The sequence below is a fragment of the Pogona vitticeps genome, chromosome 1, assembly GCF_051106095.1.
Source record: "Pogona vitticeps strain Pit_001003342236 chromosome 1, PviZW2.1, whole genome shotgun sequence".
Taxonomy (NCBI): Eukaryota; Metazoa; Chordata; class Lepidosauria; order Squamata; family Agamidae; genus Pogona; species Pogona vitticeps.
The window spans coordinates 96294449-96320877 of NC_135783.1; the positions used below are offsets into that span (position 1 = coordinate 96294449).

Consider the following 26429-nt stretch of genomic DNA (forward strand, 5'->3'; position numbering starts at 1 on the left):
AGATATTATTCTCCTATGTAATATGGCCCTTTTGTTGTGCTTTTCCTCCTCATTTGTACAATGAATTCTCTTCCTTGGAGGAACATTTTTGACAACAGTAGATCATTCATGTTTGCTAGGAATGTGTGTACCACAGTGATGAGTAGAGCAGTGAAGGAAATTAAAAATTCAGGATCAAAATATTGTTGTATTTAGCAACATGCTTTATTTAAAAGAGAAAACAATGACAATTAAAACGTGAAGTAACTCTATACAGTATTCAGTGAAGATTATTTTCTACAACATGCAGAATACAAATCTGGATGTACAAGGAGATGTTTGGGTCATTTATGATGGATTTGCAGTAGTCCATTAGTAAAACATTCTAACTCCCATTCTTTCCCCAACAGCAACCAAAAATGCCTCCTCCATAAACTTCATAAATTATAATATTAAAATTAAGAAAGTCTGATGTAAATGATTGGATTCTCATGTGGAAAGACTGTAAACTCTGTTCAGTTCTTGCATTCACACATACAAAATGGTTTCCTGCATTGAGTAGGAGGTTGGACTCTATGGCCTTATAGACCCCTTCCAGCTCAGTCATTCTATGATTCTAAAACCTTTACAGTATGATTATTTCCTATGTATAGCCTTACTCTTATCATTTCCTTTGATTATGTTCCCTTACTTTTCTCTTCCCCTTCTCCTCTTTTCAGTTACTATTTTTTATTTATTTATTTATTAGATTTCTATCTAGTGTGTTAGAAAGTATTGTCAACGTTGTTATATAAGACTCATTCAACAGCCAAAATCCTGTTACTTAGCATAGTAAATTGCACTAGAAGAAGCTTATTGAATCAGTGGGAATTTGGTGAGCCAACACTTCATTGATTCAGCTTATTCTATAGTAGGTCTATTTGAGTCAATTAAACTTATAGAGGAATTGACTCATTAAATCTCCATTAGTTCAATGGGCCTACTTTAATGCAATTTACTATTATAAGTAACAATAAAAGTATAAAGAAATAATAAGGCTTATAACTGCAGGAATCAAAGTAAATGTCTTTTGTGCCAGACTTCTGGGAGATCTTGGGGATCTATTAAAACAATACTGTATTGGATTCTGTGTACCAGAAATCTGCCTACCTCCATTCTATGCCATACAAACAGCAAATACAGAGAACAGGATGAGTGGGATATATGACATTTGTCCTAGTTCCATTGAATGAAGCATCATGTACAGAATCAACATCCAGTGCCCAAAGTTAATGTACACACACACACACTAATCTCAATGCACATAGCTACCTGCACCACAGCAGCCATCCTGATTTAATTCAGTTGCTTGGATGCATCCCCAGGTGCTTTTATACACCACACCTTCCTAGCACTGGATAGTTCATACCATAAACTACTGATATATTTAAAGCTGTATGGCCAGGAATCTATTACTTATACACCCCAGCATTAAGTAAAAATGATGAAAATCTCTGTGGTGATTTAATGATGAACTCAGTGCATGTATCTCTTGCAGCATGCCTAACAAGACTGGTGCCCAACAAGAAATATTACTGAGAGTGGACAAACAGGTATTTCCGAAAAAGGGATGGAGGGAGGGAGGTGTTGGAGATCCAGTGTTGTTATGTACACCAGCTGCTTTGCGAATCTTGCTTCCATTTATGCCTTATTTGTAACTAATATATTACGTTATTAAGTCTCAAGTTCTTTATCCTCCAAGGAAACAAAACTGAGGAACACGGAGCAAGGAACATGAAATATATAACATAGAACAGAATGGAAACAGCATAGACAGCCATCTTGGTCCAGAGAATGGGCAGTACAGCAATCTCTTTAATAACTCCCCAGCCTAATGAATGAATTGAATGAAGAGTATGAAGAGTTAGTGCCACTTAATGTCACCTTAGTGCAGATTTTACTGGGGTTTCTTTCACACTTATTCTTAAAAACCCCACTTCTCTTTCTCTTTTGAGAAAACAAAAGCAATAGAGTAAAACATCTTTTGAAAACCCTGAAGATACCCTATAAAACCATGTTGTCTGCTGTATCTTCTGTCCCTTTGCTTTAATTTATTAATGGTGGACATCTGCTTCTAATCTTTTTTTGGATACCAACTTTCTTCAGAAACAACTCTATTAAAATCTGGAATAAATCTTAGAAATTATTTTTGCCCTTTTGGAGATGGGGGTGGGTTTCTTGTTTGTTTAAGTGGAATAGCACTAAATTGAAAGCTTCTGACACAGTGAACATCCACTGCTAATCCACTTGGGAAATCAGCTTTACAATCAATGCCTTTACAAACCTGACAGAAACCCTTTAAAAATATATCTGATTAATGTGTTTATTTACTAGTGGACCACAGTTAAACTGAAAGCTTCCAACTACAGCCACTCTTTCTGTCTGATCTCCAACAACAACACAAAGTGGGGGGTGAGGGGACACCTGTAGGAGACAGTTTTGCAAACCAGGTATTTTTGTCACACTTTGGCTAAAGTCCTTTTGCTTAGCTTCATAAGTGACAACTAGAATAGGCCCACTGAATCAATGGAATTTATAGAGGCGCTGACTCACCAAATCCCCACGGATTCAGTAGGCCTTTTCTAATTGCAAGTTAGCATGCTAAGCAACAAAGGGTTCAAACTTTATCACAGCTGATACCAGTTAAGCCTTGTATCATCACAACTACAGGGAAAAAAACACAGGTTTTATGATTGCCCCAACCAGAAAACAGATCTTCCATCTGGAAGAGTCCTGAGCCAGCTAAGAAATCTAAGGAAGATCACATAATGTTTTTGAATTTTGCTAATGGAAAGAACTATGATCCTTCCTTTTTAACATTATAGCTTGATGCCAACATTTTTTGTCATTTTGAATTGTACATGCAATAAACATCTGCCACAATTGATTTACAAAGTACTGTAATATTCAAGCATATAATCAATCACAGCAGATGTTTATTACTTTGTGCGTTACAAGTGCTAAAGATTATCTCATGGAAAAAAGCTCCTTAAATTTTTGAAAAATTCTTTGGAATTATTACTCATTTTGAAAGTTTTTTTTTCTCTTGACAGAAATCCTGTCAGTGTAGGAAATAATGTGTAACCTATGTGTAAATTAGCATCTGTTTTAATTGCACATGGTTTAAATTAATTTTTATGTAAGTGCTAGGAAGCGATTGTTGTCTGTAGCTCCCCATCACATGCATATTATGCATACAAAGAACAAAAGTGTCATATCTGTATATTGGCCCAGATCCTATTACTTATTGTAGTAAATCACACCAGAGTAGGCCCAATTAATCAGTGGGGATTTGGCAAGTAAATTCTTCCATGGGTTTCATTGATCAAGACGGGTCTACTCTAACTGTGACTTACTTTAGCATCGTAAGTCATAGAGTAGACTTGTAAATACAGTATTTATTATATATATATTAATGGGAGCAGGGCTGGCCCTACTATTAGAAGGTTGAAGCAGCTGCCTTAGATAGCAGGGTTTGAATGTCCTCAAAGGACAGTAAGTTGTTAGTATTACAGTGGTGCCTCACTAGATGATGAAAATCTGTTCCACTGAAATCGCTGTTTAGCGAAATCATTGTCTAGCAAAAAGCATTTCCCCATTGGAATGCATTGAAACCTGTTTAATGTGTTCCAATGGGGAAGAAGTATCGTTGTCTAGCGAACATCGGCCATAGGAAAGCTGCTTTGCAAACCGCCGATCAGCTGTTTAAATCGCTATCTTGCGAAGCTTAGGTCCCAAAAACACCTGTTTTGCGAGCGCATAGGAAGTTGTCAAAATCATCGTCTAGCAAATCTTGGTTTAAGAAGCAGGGACCAAACATTGTCCAGCGAAATTCCCCCATAGGAATCACTGTTTTGCGAATCGCTACGGCGATTGCAAAAAGTCAATGTCTAGCGAAAAAACTGTCATGCGGGGTAACTGTCTAGCAAGGCACCACTGTATATTTTCCCTGATAAGAATTGTGATAGGACTTTCTGTTTCATATGTCAGAACAACATGGCTGGATTTCAGTAGTCAGCAACTGAATTTGGGTGTGTCACAGAGTAGGAACATATCTTTTGATAGCCTCCCATGACATGAGTTAATGTGCAATAATGTGATTTGCTCATCTCATCCAGTGACCTTTATGGCTAGATGTGGAATTTAACCCAAGTATTCTTAGGCCTAGTCCATCACTTTGTCCACTGCACTATGGAAGACACTGCAGCTTTTATAAACAAGCTGGGCACTACATTCTTGGACTAACATCATGATCCTACGCATATATGTTCTTCCAGCTTTTCACAACCCCAACAGGGCTTCCAAAGTATGTGAGTGTGAGGTATTCAAGGAGTGGTTTACCCCTGTGAGTTTTCATGGCCAAACAAAATTTCAACCCAGGTCTCCTGAGACCTTGTCTGACACTCTGTCCACATTTCTCAGAAGAAAAGTGCTCTGTGTTCAGGGGATATTCCCTTAGGAAAGTGTGCGTAGGACTGAAATCATAATTTCTTGTAATATATAATTGTCTTGATTCTTTTTAACACTTGAGGGTTTATGCAACAGCATCAAAGAAAACCCAGTGATTTTTTTTCCTGTGCAATTTTGAAAGATGTGACTTGGAGCGGGAAATGGACAGGGAAAGGGCCATTTGCTCAATCCCAACCCTTGTAAGTGTACCCCAACCTTCACAATTTTCATACTTAACAAATAGTTTGCATAATATGTAAAATAGTCTGCCTACATTTTGGCATCTACCTACTGTGCTCTTGTTAGACTGGAGCGAGTGAGTAAAAAGCCAAGCCATCATGACCGCTACATGGTTAAATATTCCTTCAGCAGACAGTTATGTGGCTTGTGTATTCAGAAACGTTTTTGTTTTATTTTTTATTCAACCATTTTCAAGACAAAGAATAAAACTGAAATAACAACCTGTGCACCTCATTTCATATTAAAAGCATCTTCTTCTAGCACCCCACAGAGATGATTTATTCATGGAGTGGCATCATAGGTAAGAGTAAAAATAGTTGAGGTGCCCCCTTGAGGGGGGAATTAAATTGCATTTAGAAATAACTACTTTGACATTTAGTTTAGATAAATACTTTACCCTTCCCAGGAACCTGTCTCTTAGTTTAACTGAAACATATGCTGCTTCTACTTACAGTACCTCTCCTTCAGAGTTCACATCTTCACTTCCAGAAATTATAGGAACCACACATTTAAAGAGTCTACTTCTTCCATAATGTACAGACTTTAATATTTTGTGGTTTCTATTGCTGCCTTTAAAAAAATGGCATTTCCACTCATATAGCTACTTTGCCACCAGATAAGTAGCAATGCTGATGACAATAATTGTGGACTTTTAGTTTTTGTTGTTGTTTAAATATAAAAATATTTCGGTCTTAAAAAAATTCTACAATATTGTACAATCCTGCTTTTCGTTTGAATTCCAAACTGCAGAATTTCAATTTGAACTGACGGTTGTTTATAGCTTACGGTTTGAAACTAAAGGCTAGCATAAGTTAACAGATAAGACATGATGGGGCATTCTAAGACATTCGAAGGAAATCCCGTTATATTTGGGGCCATAAGAATCAGAGCTTGGAGTAATATTTTTAATGTTTCTGGGATTCTGGTTCAAAAAGGTAACTTGCCCAGGTTTCTACAACTGGTTGCTAACGCTTATTATCTTTCAAAAATTATTTGAAAAATTATTTTATATATGTAAAGTAGAGTGAAAGCAGCCACACTGAGAGTGAGGCTACTCAGTTACTATAATGCTAGGCATCTCTTGTCTATATCCCTGTTAAAAAATTGCAACACACATTGCTTGAAAATGGGATAACTATAAGTAATATTTTAAGAACTGGGACATGTAGGCTGGAATCTAGTAGCATAATTTACACCATGCAGTGTACAGTAAGTTACTCTACTGGATTTCAGCCATATAATTACAGGATCATTATAAGAGAGCTTTATCCATAAAGGTGGCCTACATATAATTTTAAGTACATAATTAATGTCTGCCAGATTTTGTCTCATGTGCTGCCTGGTTCTATCTCTTTGAGCAGGCTTCCTATCCCTTTGAAAGGAGGTCTTGAGGGCCTGTATTGTGTGTTGGGCTTACGAGACAGATTGGGGATTCTGTTCGTGTACTACCCACCCTGCTGCATACCAACAGTCTCCCTGCCTGAGCTGACGGAGGTAGTCTCGGACCTGGTGTTGAGGACTCCCAGGCTGTTGGTGCTAGAGTACCTCAACATCCATGCAAAGGCTGCCTTGACTGGGGCAGCTCAGGACTTCAAGGCCACCATGACAATCATGGGGCTGTCTCAATATGTCATTGGCCCGACACATGAGAAGGGCCATACCTTGGACCTGTTTTTTCTCGACAGGACTGGAGGATGGTGGTTTGGATGTGGAGGGGTTGCTTGTGACCCCATTGTCATGGTCAGACCACTTCCTGGTCAGGTTTTGTCGATTAGCTTATTCTCCCCTCTGCAAGGGTGGGGGATCTATTAAGATGATCCACCCTCAGAGACTAATGGATCCAGATTGTTTCCTAAATGCTCTGGGGGATTATCTGTCTGATATGGTTGGCGCTCCTGTCGAAGCTCAGGTCACCTTATGGAATAGGGAGATGACCCGGCCAGTTGACATGATTGCGCCAAAGCACCCTCTCCCTGCACGCAGAGCCCAGACAGCTCCTTGGTATACTTCTGAACTGCGGGCGATGAAACAAGAGGGGAGATGGCTGGAGCGCAGGTGGAGGAAATCCCGCTGGGAGTCCAATCGAACATGACTTAGAGACCATTATTGGGCCTATTTCATGGCAATACGGCTGGCGAAACAGCAATATTCCTCCAGCCGTATTGCTTCTTCAGAATGTTGTCCAGCAGAGGTGTTTTGGGTGGTCCAGAACCTTGATCAACTGGGACATCTGGTGGATTTCCCAGACTGCTCATCAGCTCACTTTGATGAGTTTGCCATTCCTTTTGAGGGGGAAATTGCTCAGATTCGCAGTGGGTTGGACTCCGCCGTTACTGCAGAATCAGAGGATGTGTCCAGTGTGCCGTGCTTAGGTCAAGTATTAATGGATGAGTTTCAATTTTTGAGACCTGAGGATGTGGACAGGGTGCTTGGATCTGTCCGTTCTACTACCACTCCGCTCGACCCTTGCACATCTTGGGTAATTGGAAGATCTGCCAGGGGGGCTCGCACCAGGGTCCAGGAGGCCATGAATGCCTCTTTGAGAGAGGGAGTGGTCCCTACCACCTTGAAAGAGGCAGTAATTCATCCATTTCTAAAAAAAGCCTAACCTGGACCCAAGGCTGGTGGTTAACTACTGACCAGTGGCAAATATGCCTTATTTGGGCAAAATGTTGGAGCGGGTTGTGGCCGGGCAACTCCAGGTGCTGCTGAATGAAATGGATTTTCTGGATCCATTTCAATCAGATTTCAGGCCTGGTTTTGGTACAGAGACTGCCTTGGTCACCCTGTACGATGACCTTTGCCAGGAGAGAGACAGGGGGAATGTGACCCTGTCGATACTCCTGGACCTCTCAGCAGCTTTCCACACCATCGACCGTGGTGTCCTTCTGGATAGGCTGGCTGGGTTGGGAGTTGGGGGCACCGCTTTACGGTGGTTCCACTCCTTCCTAGCTGACCGTGTCCAGAGGGTGATGCTGGGGGACAGTTGCTCTGCCCCATGGCATTTATGTCATGGGGTTCCTCAGGGCTCGATACTGTCCCCCATGCTGTTTAACATCTACATGGAACCGCTGGGAGAGGTCATCAGGAGGTTTGGGCTGAGGAGTCAGCAATATGCTGACGACACTCAGCTCTACCTCTCGTTTTCCACCAATCCAGGTGAGACAGTTTCTGTGCTGAACTCGTGCCTGGACGTGATAATGGACTGGATGAGGGTTAATAAATTGAAACACAATCCAGACAAGATGGAAATGCTGTTAGTGGGTGCTTCACCAGACAGGATGGAGGGCCATTTCACTGCCCTGAATGGAGTTACACTCCCCTAAGGGACAGGGTCCACAGCCTGGGAATGCTCCTGGACCCCAGTCTAACTCTGGAAGCCCAGGTGGACTCTGTGGCCAGATGCACCTTCCTTCAGCTGCGGAAATTATACCAGCTACGGCCCTACCTGGACGAGCAGATTCTCATGACAGTTACACATGCACTAGTAACATCTCGTATAGATTACTGCAATACACTCTATGTGGGGCTGCCTTTGAAGATAATCCAGTGACCGCAACTGGTCCAGAATCGAGCTGCATGGCTGGTGAGTGTTGGGGGCGCTAGGGGACATATCTAGCTGGCTCTGTTTAGATTACATTGGCTACCAGTTGCTGCCCGGGCCCAGTTCAAAGTGCTTGTTTTGACATATAAAGCCCTAAAGGGCATGGGCCCTGGATACCTGAAGGACCACCTCCTTCCATACGAACCTACCTGGCAGTTAAGATCTAGCCAGGGGGCCCTTTTGAAAGAGCTGTCCCTCAATGAGGTAAGAGGGATGGCTTATTTATTATTATTTATTTATTTTATTTATTTTATTTATATCCCGCCTATCTAATCAATTAAGACCACTCTAGGCGGCTTACAACGACAAAAAACAACAACAATGTAATTAAAAGCAATTTTACATAAGGGAAAACTTTCAGCAAGATAGGACAGACAGTTGGGAGTGGAAAGAGAGGGAAGATCAGGAATGCTTGTAGACAAAGGGTCTTTTTGGCAGCTGCCCCCAGACTATGGAACGCCATCCCAATTGAGATTCGTCTGGCACCAACACTGATGACATTTCGGTGCCAGGTCAAAACTTTCCTGTTCCAGAAGGCTTTTAATTGAAATAATATCAACTGTGGGTCCTGATGGCAATTTTAAGAGTATATATTTTAATTGTATTTTAATTGTTTTATCTTTTTTACTGTATTTTAATTGCTTTAAGGAGCCCAGAGACCTTTGGGTAGAGTGGGTGGCATATAAGTTAAATAAATAAATAAATAAATAAATACATAAATAAATTCTCAAATGGCAATTCTGAACCTTTCACGAGCAAGCATTATGGTAAAGCATAAAACCCCTAACTAAAACTTCACATCTCGGCCTCTTATGTCTCAGGACAAGCAAATATAAATTTAAGAGAGGAAAATAAACTTTCCTTTTCTTCTGCCTTCATTCTCTGACTATATTCACTGCACTTCATGCCCTTAAAATAAAGTCTCACCTTAAAATTTGTCATGACAAGTTACTGCTTGATTTGTCCATGGTTCTTCAAGTGGCTTCTAAAAATAGCACCTCCTGTGCTATCTCATTTGTCAGTAACTTTTTTTAAAACTGCCATTAGGAAAATACATGAAGATCTACAAAGTGAGTGGACTGGATTCTTCAGTTGGTAACCATATGGTCTGCCTCTAAATATAGTTTGATGAAAATCCAAAGATTATGTGATGGGACTTGTCTTTAAACACACACAGACATACACAGAATTAATCCTTATAGATGACTGGATTCAGACTATGTCATGATGAACTTAAATCCCATTGATTGCAAGGGGTGTGTTATAGGCATGAATAGGTCTAGATCTAAACCATACTTTTCATAATCTCAGCCAAGGAAAAAATTTCAACAAGAATGAAAAATTATTGCAAATTCTGGTGTAACACTTTTACTGCATTTCAGAAAGAAATCTGTGATAGAAAATCATGAACTAAGTTAAAAATAAAAGAAAATAAAAATATAAAAGTTTATCTCCTTTATCAAAAAAACAAAACTGGAAACATCCAAAGGACCCAAATATGAAGGAGGTTAAAGTCTCAAGATCATAAGAAAACAATCCCTGCAAACCATTTTTCTTAGCATCCTCCTGAGACTATGTCTCTCCTTCTCATTTTTCCCCTTTACAAAAATAAAACAAAAAAGGAAGGGAAAGGAAAGGAAAGGAGTAGCAGAAGAGGCATTAAAAACAACTGTTATTCTTCTGAGGATAATTTCTTATGCAAGCAAAGTAATGTTTAAGTTGTTGTATCAAATGGGTTTTACCTTATATGGAGTGAGAAATGCCTGATATTCAAGCTGGATTCTGAAAAGAGACACTCGAAATTATATTGCAAATGTTTGCTGACTACTAGAGAGCAACAAATAATTTCAGAAGAAACTCAATCTATGCTTTATAGACAACAGCAAAGCCTTTGACTGTGTAGATCATGAGAAATTATGGGTTGTTCTGGGAAAAAAGGGTGTGCCTCAGCACTTGATTATTCTGATGTGCAACCTGTATTGTGATCAATAAGCTACCAATAGGAAAGAATACGGAAGGAAATAATGGTTTCCTGTAGGCAAAGGTCCCCTTCATGGATTGCTGCCTTGTCGTGGTGAAGGGGTTTGAGTAACTCAGTGAAGCTATGGGCTATGCCATGCAGGGCCACCCAAGATGGACAGGTCATAGTGGAGAGTTCTGACTAAACGTAATCCACCTGGAGCAGGCAGTGGCAAGCCACTCCAGTATCTTTGCCAAAAAACCCGTGACCAGAAACAAAAGGCTAAAAGATATGACGCTGGAAGATGGGACCCTCAGGTCGGAAGGCATCCAACATTCTACTGAGGAAGAGTGGAGGCCAAGTACAGGTAGCTCCAGATCTAATGAAGTGGTTGGGCCAAAGCCGAAAGGACGCTCAGCTGTGGACGTGCCTGGAAGTGAAAGGAAAGTCCGATGCTGCAAAGAAAAATATAGTTGTGCCCCGCTTTACAATTACCCCGCATTACGACAAATCCGCTTCACGACAATGTTTTCAGGTCATCAAAGACCAGATCCTTTTTCTGATGCGGTGGCTCTTCAATGTCGAGCTGTAAAGATTTTGCCATTCGCATAACCAGTTGGGAATAAGATGTAAAATCTTCTGATGGGGATGGAGGGTGGTTCTCACCAACATCAGAAGGTGGAGTAGGCAGATTAGAGAATGATTCATGGGACATACTGGACATAGAATCTTGAGAGGAAAGGGATGATTGTGAGGAGGATCAGTGTGCTGGTTTGGTCGCTGATGTCAATGGTAGTGATGGTGGAGGTAGTTGTTGTGTGGGAAGTATTGATACCAGACGATGTTCAAAGTCAGGAGGGGGGGAGGCCCTATGTAGGTGGTGGTAATGTGGAGAGAGGTATGTTGTCGAGAGTGCTTGGCTCACTTGGGTTGTGGTTGAGATTCTGGTACCGGAAGAGTATGTTTAAAGGTCCATTTTGTAGGGATTGATGTATTGCGGGTTGATGTTGGTTAAGCCGAAGTTGAACGGTGTTGATGTCGTGGTGGTGAAGGTGATATGGAGGGTGAATATCGGGGTGAAGAAGCCTATCTCACTCTCCTTGGTTCATCGTAATAGGCCTGTTCAGTGAGGTCTTCAGAATAGTAAGGGTCATAGTAATGATACCGCTCCCCATAGTCATCTCTGGTTGGATACTGAAATGGTTCAGGATAATAGTACAACTCCCTGTGTGAGGGAGCATATTGAATTGGAGAAAGGTGTCGTCTCTTCATCCGGTGTTTATGGGGAGAGTGATGAGATGACTCTGAGCTAGAAACCTGAATAGGTATTGCCCACCCTGATGATCTAGGGCTTGAATGGGCCGAGGCTGGGCTGGACTGAACATCAGCCAGAGATAGGCCAGTACTCAGCAAGAGGCTAGCCGTGGAGGCCGCAGCCTGAGCCGGTGTTAGATTTGGGTCATCTCTAGGAAGGCTGATGGGATCACCTTTCGAGGTGGATCTATTTGAGTTGATTTTATAGGCTTTTTAGTTTTCTTAGGTTTAGTTTTGTCTTTCTTTTTCTTAGACGAGTCATCTGGATGGGCTGGAGCTTTCAACGTGGAAGGTGAGCTTGACTTTGAAGCAGACTTAGAAGGGCCCTTTTGTCAAGGTGACGGAGTCGCCGGGCTCGGTATCGGGCGAGAGGTTTCTCAACATTCTGAATGCGGAGTTGGAGAAGTTGACGGATCCATAGGAGCCTTTCCCAAAGAGACCTTTCCCAAAGGTAGGAGCAAAATCTTTGCAGGTGTAGTTTCAAAGAGGGCTTAGTAAGCTTTTTGCACTCGGGGCAGGAGTCATCAGATGGCTTATAGTACAGTAGATATTTACAAGTCTTCAAACTCGTTCCAGCTTGATTTATCTATCACTGTGAGTTGCCAGCCTGAAACCTGCAGATTCTGAAAATGTGACAGGTATTGGACTAGATGTGATATTTAAAAAGTACGGTGAGCCAACCTAACAGATTTTTAGGCTCTGGAATGTTCTGAGGGAGTTCCATGCAGGTACAGAAATAATCCATATGTGTGGTTCACAGAGACCATGAAGAAGAACCTCAGCTATGTTGTCTTTAGTCACATTGTCAACATGTAATAATGCCACACTGTACAGTTATTACAAAGACAATAGGATCTTTGGATTGCATCTCAGCAACCCTACTTGTAAATTTAAAACCTTTTTGCTTAGTCCTGCCATTTGTACAGTAAGATTCTCACAAGCTATAAGCAATTCCCAGAGAACTATCCATGTTAGTCCACGTCAGCAGGTTGGCAAAATTAAAGGAGGACAAAAAGAAGCAAAAAGAGAGAGAGAAAGAACACAATATTCTGGCACTTTAGAGCCTATGCTTGAAGAAGTGGATTTGGATCCATGAAAGCTCATACGAAAATAAATCTGCTAGTCTTTAAAATGCCATAATACAGTATTTTGCTTTTCATTTTTTTCTCCCCCCCCCCTTTTAATGTTGTCAAAGAGCTATAGGCAATCTCTCAACCTACTCCAAAGAATCTAATCATACTTGACCCCGAGTACATAGTATTTCATAGTAGGAACAATACAGCTTCATCAGTTAAATGCTGTTTCCCAAATGAATGCAAAGAATGCAATAAAACTGTATTACTTACAGAAAAATAAACATAGCAAATGAAAGGAACAGCCATCAGGTTTATTGTCTTTTCAGAAGACAATAAACTGTCATTAAACTGTTATTTAAATGTAAGTCTGGAACCAAAACCTTACTCCTGTCTTTACCTCCAAATCTCCTGTTTATTCAGACATTAAATGTAGAATATTGCTCCATAAATCTACGCTGACAAACAAGGGCTAGTTCGTTGTCACTGTTTTAGAGGTACAATACACTTTAAAAAAAACACCGGTGTAGCTACATGATGCATATTATATTTATATCCATGCAGCAGATTTCATTACAAGAAATTCTACACATGACACAATGCAGAGGCAATACAACTTTTAAAAAAATATTTGCTTATTGCACTTACACTATTGCAAAATCATCTATTCAGAAGTATGAGTCAATATAGTTCTACAACTTGTCTGCACAGCAAAAAGTATAAGAGGAATTATAAGGCTCAATCACACTTGGCAAAAAAAAACCCTGGTTACATTGTTTTAGCCCTTTGTTTTATTGTTCAAAATTTTCCATTCACATAACTGACAGCTAACATCCATGGATTTGTTCTTGCAATTGGTTTTGAATTGTACTGATTATGTACCGCTTCATTCCTTATCCTTTCAGTGTGTGTAAATGTTGCTATCGATTTATTTCCTGTCTTTAATGTCTCCATGTGTTTCTGCACTTATATTCAGTAATATTAATATGATATCTACAGTATACTTTCACTGGTTCCCATGCACATATTTAGGTAATCCAAGCTTCTCTTGTGTACATTTTCTCTCATTATTATTTTATTTTATTTTATTTTTATGCCACTTTTTTGGCAAACTGGAATGTAAATCAGCTTATAATATAGTTTAAAGATTATAGCATGAAAATACTACAGTTAAAAATATCAACATAGAATTAATCTAATTCCAGTATTAAAGTGCAATTAAAACTAAAACACCTTTAAATCAATTAAAATAAAAGTAAAAATTAGCTAAAGAAGAGAGAAAAGCCACACTACCACTCTAGGAGGCCTCAAGGTAGTGGCTCACTGTTCAAACTGTTGTGGATTCAGTTCTAAAATATCTGGATATTCCATACATGGTAATGATGCTGCATTAATTTTGTAAAGCATGGGCAACAGTTTAGCTTCAGTTTTTATTTCAGAATAAAGGGCAGAGCTTGGAGAGTTTTTTTAAAAATAATAATCAGTAGTTAAAATGCTATGAGTTATGCTTGCTAGTATAATGCAATTGGTGTAAATGTTAGCAGTGAATTACCTTAAATTAAGTTAAGAGATCAGAGAATGTGTGCAGTTGCACACTAAGATGCATGATTTAGCATGCAACAAAAATGCCAACGATAGTTTTTTAACATGCAGCAATTTGCCACCAAGATTTATGCCAATTTCGTTATAGCAGCATAAATATGCAATAGGATCTTGACCACTGGATGTCACACATACTTACCGTGTATGACAGAAATGAGTACACCCCCTCACATTTCATAGGTATTTTAGTATAACTTTTCATGTGACAACACTGAAGAAATGACACTTGGCTACGATGTAAAGCAGTGAGTATACAGCTTGTATAACAGTGTAAATGTGCTGTCCCTCCAAATAACACATCCCTTCAGCTGTAGACGTAGGGAAACACCATAGCTAAATATGATGCCATTACTCTTTATGACCTAAATGATTAAACTTACAGTAAGGCAGATGAAATAAGAAAACTTTAAGTGGCACCCAAAGTAATAGATCATTAAATTTAACTCAGGGATTGTCTATTCAAAACGTTTGAACAATGAAAAGCTTTCTCTGCCATTAAAACATAATGTTTACAGCCTCTTAAAATAAAATACTGAAAAGGTACCTCATCCTGCAATTTAAGATCAGATTCATTTTATGCACTAAAAACAAAACAACATGTCAAGGGGGACCAGAACTTTAGGTGGACATAACTAATGGTGAATGGTGCTAACATAGGACTTCAAGGGCCTTGCCCTTTTTCCCAAGCAATGTTCAGTTGGTTTTGCATTTTCCTTTCTCAGAGCATGAGATGTGATGAGGCAGCTCAGTGATCATTGGTCCATCACCATACAATTCATGTATTTGACAGCTGAGCAGGGGTTGTTCAATCCAAATTTTCAACATGCCAGTTGTGTAATGTCAGATAGCTATTACAAGCATCTGCCAACCCCCCCAAGCAAACAAACAACAAACAAACAAATGGCAGAAAGCAAGCAAAATACTGTCATGCACTTCTAGTTGCCAGAAGAGAAGACAGAAGTTTAGTAGAATGCATCGGATATTTCCTTGTGTTAAGCTTGCTGACTATAGTTAGAAGACGTAGGCCTTATGGTGTTTTAGGGTCAGACGAGTAATCTCAGTTTTATTCCCAGTATGTTGTATCTGCTCCTAATGAAAACAAGAAACAACTGCTGAGTCTCAATGAATGTAACACTGTATATGTGAATAGAATAATTTTAGGTGTGTAGGGAGACAACAGCCAGTCTGACTGGGGGCCAGAAATTCCTTCTCAACTCTATCAAACTTAGCATTTTACACTTTTTCATTTTGCCCTGGCTGAACTGTTATCCTTCCAACACCACGTTCCATTCTAATCAGAGAGTACTACATGGTGTATTATTTCCATCCAACATCCCTTTTCTGTTTTCAGTTTCCATGAACAACACAAGAATTTGCGGAGTTTTAAATTTTTTATTTAATTTATCTAGCTGCATAGCAGAAGTGCAGGGATTCATAGAGCAGAATAGCTTCAGATTTCCCCTTTTCTCTCATCAACAGGCATTTACAGTCTCAGTAAGTCACTCTGAGACATTAGTAGTAGAAAGATTAAAAGTGTAATTACTTATGATTGAAAAGATCAAACAGCAAACGGACAAACATGACTGCTTTAAGCAACAGACTCGAGAAAGGGAAAAAGCACCGAGCAGATTGATTATCACCCCAGACTAGAAAGATCCCTCCCAACCAAAACTACTAAAGGCTGCAAAAACTCCAACATTGCCTTGGCAGATTGGGAGGGTAGAATCAAGGTTGTCCTGCAGTTTGGTTCCAACAAGAGTTAAACAGATGTTTCTGGAAAGCTTCCAAGACAGGCATGGATGTAAGATGATCCTATTGTTTGTTCAATATCTGATAATCAAATACATAGTGACTCTGTACATAGCACAGTTCCTTAGGACCAGTGAAGATAAGTCTCCAGACCTTAGACAGTCCTTGGGAGTTTGCAGCACCAGGTCCATATGAGTCCTCATGGCCACCTGCTGCACAAACAGATGAAGGATTAATGTTGCCTCAGATCAGGGTTTACGTGACTGTTAAGAGATTCTGAACTAGCATTTCTGAATCTCCCAAAACTTCAATACCTAGGCACACAAACCTAACTGCATAATAGGTACAGGATAATGGAAGGTATCTCCACTTAAAGTTGTATTGGATGCAAGGCAGGGATGGGGACTTGAGCAGTGGGACTCACTGTCACGTCAGACTTAAGTTGCACTGGTCACTCAACTCAGATTCAACTCGGGTTGTTTTCATTGACTTGGACTCAACTTGCGACTTGGAACCCATCCTCCCCTCCCTTTTTTCTGGGGAAAAAGGCTTATTTTTAATAGGGGCATGGGACTCTGAACTTGCTACCAAAGACTCAGACTCAGATTTGGGACTCAGAGCCAAAGACTTGGCAACATCCCTGCATACAGGAACAGTGAAGTAATGGGCAGCAATGAGCTAGTCATGTAGCTAGTACTAGGTGCTATTATCTTCCTGGCAACTCGCTCCAGTGAACAGGGGAATATAAGTCATAATGGATCACATAAACATCTTGCCTAATCTAGTATTTCAGAGGTGTTCAGAACTATGGAAGCCCACAAGCAAGCATATGTTCAACAGCATCTTCCTGCAACTGGTATTGTATAGTCCTATAGCCCATGAATTTGTAAAATCCCCATTTAAAATCAGTTTGTAGCCACCACTACATCCTGAGGTAGTGAATAATACAATTTAACTACTGTATGTGCTTATAAGTTTCTGCTGGTCGTGCAGTATGAAGTAGCCCTTCATCTGGCTGCTGTGAATGTACCCATGCCTAACGGCTTACTAGCAACCAAAGACTTCTTGATATGTTTATGAATATGAAAGAAAGGGGACAGGAAATAGATGTGGCTTGGAAGAGTCACTACAAAGGAAGCAGAAGGTGGGCAAGGATGAAGGGTCTTTGAAACTGAGTGTGAGTTAAAATCAATAGAGGTAAAGAGTTGAGACAGATAAGAAGTTGGATTATTTTTTTAAAAAGCATACTACTCATCAATTATTGTGGTGAAATAAAAGGGAAAATTGATATAACAAGTCCAGTCAGGATAAAACAGGACCAAACCTAAATCTGAGCATAGAAGCCCCTAGATCAGGGGTGTCCAACCTTTCAGCTTCCCTGGGCCACATTAGAAGATGAAAATTTGGTTTGGGTCGCACATACAATTGGTTTGGGCCACATGGGGGGGCAGCCCTAGCCGTCCTCCGCAGCCCCGCTCCAAGCGCGCTTACCGGCAGCTGCGATCTCAGACAGCAGAGGCTGCCAGCTTTGACTCCGGCTGCTTTATGGGGCTTGGAGGGGGTCCACCTATTGACGGGGATGGCGCAATGCGGTCACGCAGCCCTCCTGTCCCCTCTCACTCCTTCCTTCCTTCCCTCTCTCCCCCTCTGTGACATGCCCCGGCCACATTCCGGCCAGCAGTGTAACTTAAAACTTTGGAATTTCTTTAAAAATAAAAAATTGCACTATGCTGCATTATGAGCTGACCTGGGCCGCATGCGGCCCTCGGGCCGTAGGTTGGACAAGCCTGCCCTAGATTGTGCAAATGGGGTTAAGGCTAACATGGAGTCACCCTTACAGTCTTTCTACTGCAGAAAAGAAGAGAACAACGAACAAACTGTTTACCTGAAGAAAGGAAAATTGTCTAGAACAGTGGAGGCAAACCTTTTTCTGCTCGAGTGCCCAAAATGAGGGGGTGGGGAAGAAACCAGTGGCTGCCGTGTCGCCTAGAAGACCAGAACCGGAACAGGAAGTGGCAGTTTCAGGGGGAATCATGGGGACAGATAGGAAGTAAAAGGGGGTATCATGGGGACGGACAGGAAGTTGAAGGGCCCAGAACAGGAAGAGAAAGGGGTAATCCCAGCTGCAGCGACTTCAAAAGGTTTGTCGCGTGCCAGAAGAAAGGGCTTTGTGTGCCAGCTGTGGCACGCGTGCCATAGGTTCGCCATCACTGGTCTAGAAGAAAGTGATCTAAAGGCAACAATCAAAAGTGGCCAGTCACACAAGAGGCCAAGATGCTCAGACTCACATGTTTATATTAACTGTCCGCTCCTACTCAATTGGTTGTTTTAAATACAGTACAACATGGCTACAGTTAGGGCCAGTCCAAACTGGCCATTTTGTTGCAGGCTGGATTGGGCTGCAAAGGGCTGGTTGAGGTTAGGGGAAGGAGATATGTGCCATTTCCTCCTGTCCGAATGGTATATCGACCTTCATGTCAATTAAGCACTTCCACTGCATAACAGTCAGGGAAAGTGAAATTCTTTTTTTTAATCTGCTAGATCATCACTGATGCTATTAATGGCTTTGATTTTTTTTTTAAATGTTGGTGCCTCTATGTATTGCATGAATGTAGACAAGTCTTTGGGTCCAACTCCCAAGTCCAACTCCAAATCTTTGATTGCAAGTCCCAAGTACAAATCTGAGTCTTTGATACTAAGCCCCCAAATCCTAAGTCCAAGTCCCTATTAAAAACATGCTTTCTTCCCCAGAAAAAAGGGAGGGGTAAGTGAATTCTGAATTGCAAGTCAAGTCTGAGCCACTGGGGGGAAAAACTGACTTGAGTCTGAGTCAAGTCACCAGTGTGATTTAAGTCCAACTTGACAATGAAGTACTGCAACTTGACTCCCCATCTCTCGTGTATTGCCAATCAAGAAAACTGCCTGCAGTCATGGTTTCAATCAGCAATACAAGGAAAAGCAAATAATTTTTTAAATTTAATTGAAGTGATTCATCATGTCAGTGATGATCTAGCACAGTGGTTCTCAAACTGGGGTCCCTAGATGTTCTTGAACTGCAGTTCCCAGAAACGTTCACCCATTGTTGTATTTTTCAGGATTTCTGGGAGTTGCAATCCAAGAACATCTGGGAACGCAAGTCTGAGAACCACTGATCTAGCAGATGCAATAAAAATAATTTCACTTACCCTGACTTTTTATGGATGATCAGGAAAGTATTCAGTTTCTGATAACCAGTATCCTGAAGCGGTCTACAAGCCAGTTCAGGATACCTAGAAATTGACACTGAAAGGAGCTGCAAGGCTCAAGTTTAGTCCATTACAAGCAACCACACTCACTGGGCATGGGATAAACTGCAGCCCCTCAACCCTCATCATTGCAGTTAGAAATGTTTATTTATTTATTAAATTTATACCCTGCCCATCTATACCGAAGTCTACTTTGGGCGGCTAACAATACTCTGCTGAGATCCATTGTTTCACCTATTGCGGGGAATGAAAGAATCCTGTCTCTGCCGCTCCACTCATCAGTGGGACCGGTCACCCTCATTAGTGCATATGCACCAACACTGTTGTCTACAACAGAAGTCAAAGACAAATTCTATGACGATCTGACAGTTACTATCAAAAAAATCCCTGAGACAGCTGCTGTTAATTCTCAGAGACTTTAACGCTAGAGTTGGTGCTGATCACAATTCTTGGCACACTTGTCTAGGCTGTTTTGGCATTGGGAAGATGAACAAAAATGTCCAATGCTTGCTAGGGTTTTACTGTTACTGTGGTGATTGTGTCTTTAATACAAAGCTTTAACACAGAGCTTCCTGGAGACATCCAAGAGCAAAGCATTGTCATCAGCTGGATTTAATTCTCACTTGATGCTCTAGCCTTCCTAGTATTATGATCACACACAGTTATCAGGGTGCTGATTGTGATACTGATCACTCCCTGATGTGTAGTAGAGTATAACTGCGAACAAAGAGATGGTATCACACAAAAAAGGAAGGAAGACCATGTATTGACATCAGCAAGACTTGTGATCAAAGAAAAGTGAAGGAATTTGCCCAAGCGCTTGAGGAAACCCTTCCAGGCCTGGTTGATGCAAATACACCTGAATGATGGGAACATTTCAAGAACGCTGTACTGTATACAACACCACCTTGTCCACATTTGGCAAGAAGACCAAAAGACATCAGACTGGTTCAAAGCCTATTCGGAGGAGCTGATGCCAGCCATCGAGGAAAAGAGAAGAACTCTAGCAGCATAAAAACCCTGTCCTAGTGAGTACAATTTACAGGCTCTTCGAGTTGCTCGTAGCAAAGTTCAAAAGGTTGCCAAGAGATGTTCTAACGATTATTGGTTTCAGCTCTGCCAATAACGTGGCATCTCTTTTCTCAATGTTGTAGGGAAGCTGTTTGGCCATTTTGTGCTGAAGACACTCCAGGTGCTTACAGACAGAGTCTATCCAGAATCACAGTGTAGATTTCGAGCTAATAGATCCACCACTGACATGGTATTTTCCCCCAGACAGGTGCAGGAAAAATGTAGGGAACAACAACAGCCACTCCTTGTGGCCTTCATAGATCTTACAAAGGCCTTTGACATGGTTAGCCGGGACGACCTTTTAAAAATACTTCCCAAGATTGTATGTCCATCCCGACTACTTAACATCATCAGGTCCTTTCATGAGGAAATGAAGGGCACTGTAGTTTTTGATGGCTCAACACCAGATCTCTTTGACATCCGAAGTGGAGTGAAACAGGGCTGTGTCCTCGCACCAATCCTGTTTGGGATCTTTTTTGCTGTCATGCTGAAGCACACCTTTGGAACTGCAACAGAAAGTGTCCATCTCCGGACTAGATCAGTGGAAAGCTTTTTAATCTCTCTAGATTGACAGCGAAGACCAAAGTCCAGCTGAAATGCATGCGGGACTTCCTCTTTGCCAATGTTGTTACCCATTCTGCTGAAGAGCTCCAACAATTCATGAATCGTTTTAGTAAGGCCTGCCAAGACCTTGGATTAACAATCAGCCTGAAGAAAACACAAGTCATGGGCCAGGGTGTGGACTCACCTCCCTCTATTACCATCTCTATGCAAGAATTGGAGGTTGTTCATGATTTCGTGTGCGTTGGCTCAACGATTTCTAACACTCTCTCCCTAGATGTCGAGCTGGATGAACGCATTGGCAAAGCAGCTACCATGTTCTCTAGGCTCACAAAGAGAAGCTGATGGCATATATTAAGATCCAGGTCTATACAGCCTGTGTTCTGAGCACACTCCTGTACTGCAGTGAGTCCTGGACCCTTTGTGCACAGCAGGAGAGGAAGCTGAACACGTTCTATATGCGTTGTCTCCAACGCATTTTTGGTATCACCTGGCAGGACAAAGTTCCAAACAGAGTAGTCCTAGAACGAGCTGGAATTTTTAACATGTGTACATTACTGCAACAGTGACGTCTACATTGGCTTGGACATGTCATGAGAGTGGCTGATGGCCAGATTCCAAAAGATCTCCTGTATGGAGAATTAATGCAAGGAAAGTGCGCCAGAGGGAGACCACAGCTGCAATACAAGGATATCTGCAAATGGGATCTGAAGGCCTTAGAAATCGACCTCAACAGATGGGAAACCCTGATATCTGAGCATTCAGCCTGGAGGCAGGTGGTGCAGCATGGCCTCTCCCAATTTGAAGAGGCACTTGTTCGACAGGCTGAGGCAAAGAGGCAGTCCTGAAACCAGCCAAATCAGGGAGCTGGACAGGGTACAGATTGTATTTGTCTTCAGTGTGGAAGGGATTGTCACTCTTGAATTGGTCTTCTCAGCCACAGTAGACGTTCCAAGACCTGTATTCAGAGTATGTTACCACAGTCTCTTGAGACTGAAGGATGCCTAAATGTGTGGATGACACAGTTACAAAACCATACCAACAGTGATCCAAATACCAATCTATATATCCATCTGGACAGACCCCTAGTTAGAAGACTCCTGTGACAAGCTGCCAGACAACCTGTAGGCTGCCCCAGAATGAAATTTCAGAACCTTTGCCACAGCTCAGTAGTATTCTTCTTTGAATTCTGTGATGCAGGAGTAGCTATCCAGATCTATTCCCTTGTTTAGTCTGATTAAACTCCTATTGGTACAAATTAAAATGTGGATACCAAGGACCAGCATTTGCATGCTTAGTTTATGATTGAGAAGAAGAGAATCAGGTCAGGTCAGGTCAGAATGGGAGGAGAAGAGTGTTTTTGCATGAATATCAACATTCATTTTTGCGTTTCACTCATTTGTGTGAAAACTAGATGAGAAGACAGTGTACAGCATTGGTCTGGTGCTCATTAGTGTTTATTAACCCTCATGCTGTGAGACAGTAGTTTAAAATAGCTGTACCTCAAAATAAAAGCCATCTCGTAACCTATCTGACAAAATATAGTCCATGACAGTGAAATAACACTGCACTCACTGTAAAGTCAGAATTTCTGAGTGTATATTATGGATTTATTTTAGTGTAAAAGACTCAAGATTGGAAAAGACATTAGAAGAGGATGTGTCCTGAATGCTAATCTGAATGTTTAATTTTGAAGATTTCTGTCAGGAAGAAAACAACATTGCCTTTGAATTACCTGAGCATTATGGATAGAGGGCGCGTATGCCTCTGTGCAAAGTTCTTTACAGAAGAGGAAGGTAAAGTAGTTTTTAGCATTTTGCTTCCACAGACAACCGTGGTGGTTCACTTATATTTGTCTCCTCTTGGATGTAGCTCGTGCACTATAAATAATTCAGCTTGACAAGATTTTCCTTTCAGTTTGCCTTATTGCTAACCTCTTTTCTCCTTCCCCCCCACACCCTTTCCACACTTCCGACCGCCTTCCCCACACTCCTGTCCCCCTCCCGTGCACGCGCGCTTCCTTACAACGCTGACATCACTGTAGTAGGATTTAAATAGCTATACATGCCATGTTTCTCCTGGAAACAAACCACGCGATTGGTCAAGCTGGTCGCCGGCCTCTACCTACCAGCAGGGATAAGCCCGATCTTTCCAGCCAATAGCGGCTCGGCTTGTCCTGTTGCTGGAAGCCAATGAAACGCCTGTCACTAAGGGAGGGAAATACATAGAGGCATAAAAGGTCTGTCATGTGTATTATAATATTTTCATGCCCGTGTCACTGATTTTGGTTTTCGTTCTGATCTTAATATCTTTTTAAAACGTAGATTAAAGGCTTAATCGAGTGATTCTTTGCATGGGTTCTTATTCTGTATCCAGAAAATGGAATTCACGAAGCATGCGATCCGTAGTACTATCAGGTTGTAAAGGGGGTGGGTAAATGCGGGCGGGGGGGGTGGAGAGAAGAAGGGAAGGTGGAGGAGATTTTCTGGCGTGTGTTGATTTAACTTCAGTTTTTTTTCCTGCCTTGGTTTGGGGTGTTTGTTTTGTTAAAGATCCTCGGAGCAGGGAAACATAGCATAAATATTGTGCTGAAGGTAGGTCTGTGCTCTGTGTTTTTTCTCTCCCTGTTTCTTCCATTTTCATTTTCTTGGGAGGGTTTAAACAATCCCCCCCCCCAGTGCTGGCTTGTGGGGTCTAAAGCCAGTCTCCTGGGATTTTAATAGTCTGGCACAGGGAATGTTATGTAAAGAAGAAGAAAAAAACAAGGTAAACAAATCGTTTACGTGGTTACCTGCTTGTGTGTGTGTGTGTGTCTTGTCTGTGTTTTTTTTTTGGGGGGGAGGGAATAAAGTGAAGGGGTGGAGGAAGGGAGAGTGCATGGAGAAGAGGATTAGGAGTATTGTATATCCGATCAAACCTTTGGATTTATTACGAAATAGGGGTCGCGGGTCCTGGATTATTCAAAAATGTGAAAGAGAGCAAGCTGCTCCTTTGCTTGAAAGTCTCACTGACAGATTTTTTTTTTTTAAACATAAGGGGAGTTTAACCGCGGAGGGGGAAGAGAGTGTGGAGCCATTACTTCATCCAGAATCACAACAAATGCTTTTTTTTTTTTACTCCGCGTTGTGTTCAGTCCATCTTGCACTGAACCCAAAACCCATCTATAAGGCAGCGGTTGTAGCTCAAGTCGGTGGTACAATAAGTGATAGCCCCTTTCACAGGTGCTTCATCCAGACCCAGCACAGGGTGAGTGTCATGCAGGAAGCATAGATAAATCAGAAAAAAACAGAAAAAAATTGGGAGGTCTGAGGGAAAGGATTTAGAACCTAGAGGAGAACAGGACATAAATATAAAGCAGACGTGTTAAGCAGTCTAGGGCTGAGAATGAGGAAAACCTAATTTCAGATGGAAGATTCTGTTTACCTCTATCGGGGACTTGAGCATCTTCTTATCTCTGGAACATTTCTCAAAACAAAATAGATTATATACAGTATTCCATATCTGCAGCAGTGTTTAATATTTTAAGAGATACAGTATAGAGGTATCTGTTGACAATACCGTAAATGTAAGATTTCCAGTTTCAAAATTAAGTGATTGTGTCAGGGTGGTGGTGCTTTATCGTGCATGGTTTTATGGTGGTGTATTCTGAAGCTATGGTTGTGCATAAACTTGTGTGGCATGAATGCTGCTAATGAGAGGCAGTCTTCCAACTATAAGGGATGCCCCGTGAAAGTGGGAGGTAGGTGGCAACAGCGACCATTTGCGACTGGACAATCTAACTTGTTACATTCGCTGACCAAAGCATGTTTCCAGATGCAACAGAAAAAAAATGTTTAGTATGTTTCATAGAACACTTTTCATAGAGTGATTGTTTTCCAATTATGTTTTTAATGGAATTTTTTTCTGAATTAATTATTAATACAAAGTGTTTCCCACCACCAAATATGCTCCCCCCCCCCGGAATTATGATAAGGGAACAGGTAGTTGGAATTCTTCTCGGCTTCAACTCAGGACAATGTTTCTCACATTGTAAAACTGATTGGTGTGAAGCTGAACAACGTGTGGGACTTCATAGAACCCCCAAGTCTGATAGAGCAGCAAGTTTGTTATGAAATCTGGATAGAAGTAACATGTTGCTTTTTAAGACTGTCAGTTAGTTAAAATGGTGGTCTTCTAATTTTTCCCTTGACTTCAGAAAGGGCTGGGTCAAGGTCACCCTAAGAGCATAGCAACAGCTCACCCTAAACCCCACTCTGGCTAATGCTTTCCTTCCTTTATTAAGAAATACTGTACTTTAAATAAAACTATAATCAATTAATTAAATTAAATTAATGATGTTGATTCAGGCATTCTTATGTCTTTACAAGTACAAGAAGTGTTTAGGGAATAATACTGAATTGCATGCTTTACGGCTGAGGTTGCATGTGGATGTACAACAGAAATGCTCATATTCTCAAAAAGGCGGCCCGGAAGAGTTCCAATAGTGAAGGAAGTGTTTTGTTTGAAGGTACTGAAAAGTAAACATGCATGGAGTCAAGCTGACAAGGAATTTCTGTCGAAGGATGTTATTCCATTTCAATATTGAAAGTATTGTAGCTATCCAGTGTTTTTAATGGTAGCTAGCCCATTTGGGTGATTGTTCGTAGGCCAAGGTATTTACAGAATGCTTATTTGACAGTTTTTAGATAAACCACGATATCTCCCATCTTTCATTTCTGCCGTTACCATGTGTTTTTCTTCCCATTTTGGAGGAGGAAGTAGCAGGACAACAACACAGGCTGAACTGCAAACTGTTCACAGCCGCTTCTGGTACTTATTTGGTTTAAACTAAAGGGTCCAGATCAGCAGTAATATTATAACTGCAAATGAGATATAATGAAAACAAGTGAAATGGATAAATCATAGCAACCATTAAAAACAATTAAAAGCCTGCCAGCTTCACCTACACCATCAAAGGCCAGCATAGATAATAATAAAAAATATTTAAATGTTTCCTAACGATTTTATCTGATTAGACAGGAAATTAGTATAATAAATTAAATCTAATTTGTTAGGGGAGGGAGAGAATTGGCATAGGTTCAGAGACAACCCTCTATGTGCTATTGATAAGTCTGAGGGGTGTCAGTGGTACATTCAGGAGGGGACGATCTAATATTTAGGAGAGGTGTAAAGATGGTAAAATGGGGAATATATGGGAAATGATAGACCGTCCAGGAGGTGAGAAACTAGCATGGAATGCACCGGGCAGATGCATTAAGAGTATATCGTAGCAACTCTGCCTTTAGTGTTGATTTCTTGCCTGGAATAAGTTAGTACATGTTACATAAGATGAAGCACAACAAACTGCAGTAATTTTGGCCTGAAGTACTGGTGTGGATGTGATTGATATTTGGGAACTGATATTTGTTTTAAAATATTATATATAGTAGCAGGACGCTAGCAAATGTGGTCCAGATGAAGCAGGTGGTAATAAACCCTTATACATGACATTACAGCCGAACAAGATTTCGAAAATAGTCAAATTTAAGAAAAATCCAGAGAAA

The 26429-nt window shown here is 41.0% G+C and overlaps 1 protein-coding gene across 9 annotated transcripts in view; it reads left to right on the forward strand.

The window, feature by feature from the left end:
* The window catches only part of LOC110083155 (uncharacterized), a 50494-nt gene that overhangs the window by 4284 nt on the left and 19781 nt on the right, over positions 1 to 26429 (forward strand). For 3 of the 9 annotated variants that reach the window (XR_013541594.1, XR_013541590.1, XR_013541597.1), the window contains exon 1: positions 23132 to 23480. Coding sequence is in view for 1 of the 9 variants with exons in the window: in XM_078385199.1 (XP_078241325.1) it covers positions 23764 to 24132 (369 nt within the window). In the remaining 8 variants the exon portion in view is untranslated. The other 6 variants (XR_013541600.1, XR_013541596.1, XR_013541599.1 and 3 more) reach the window with 5 other exon arrangements.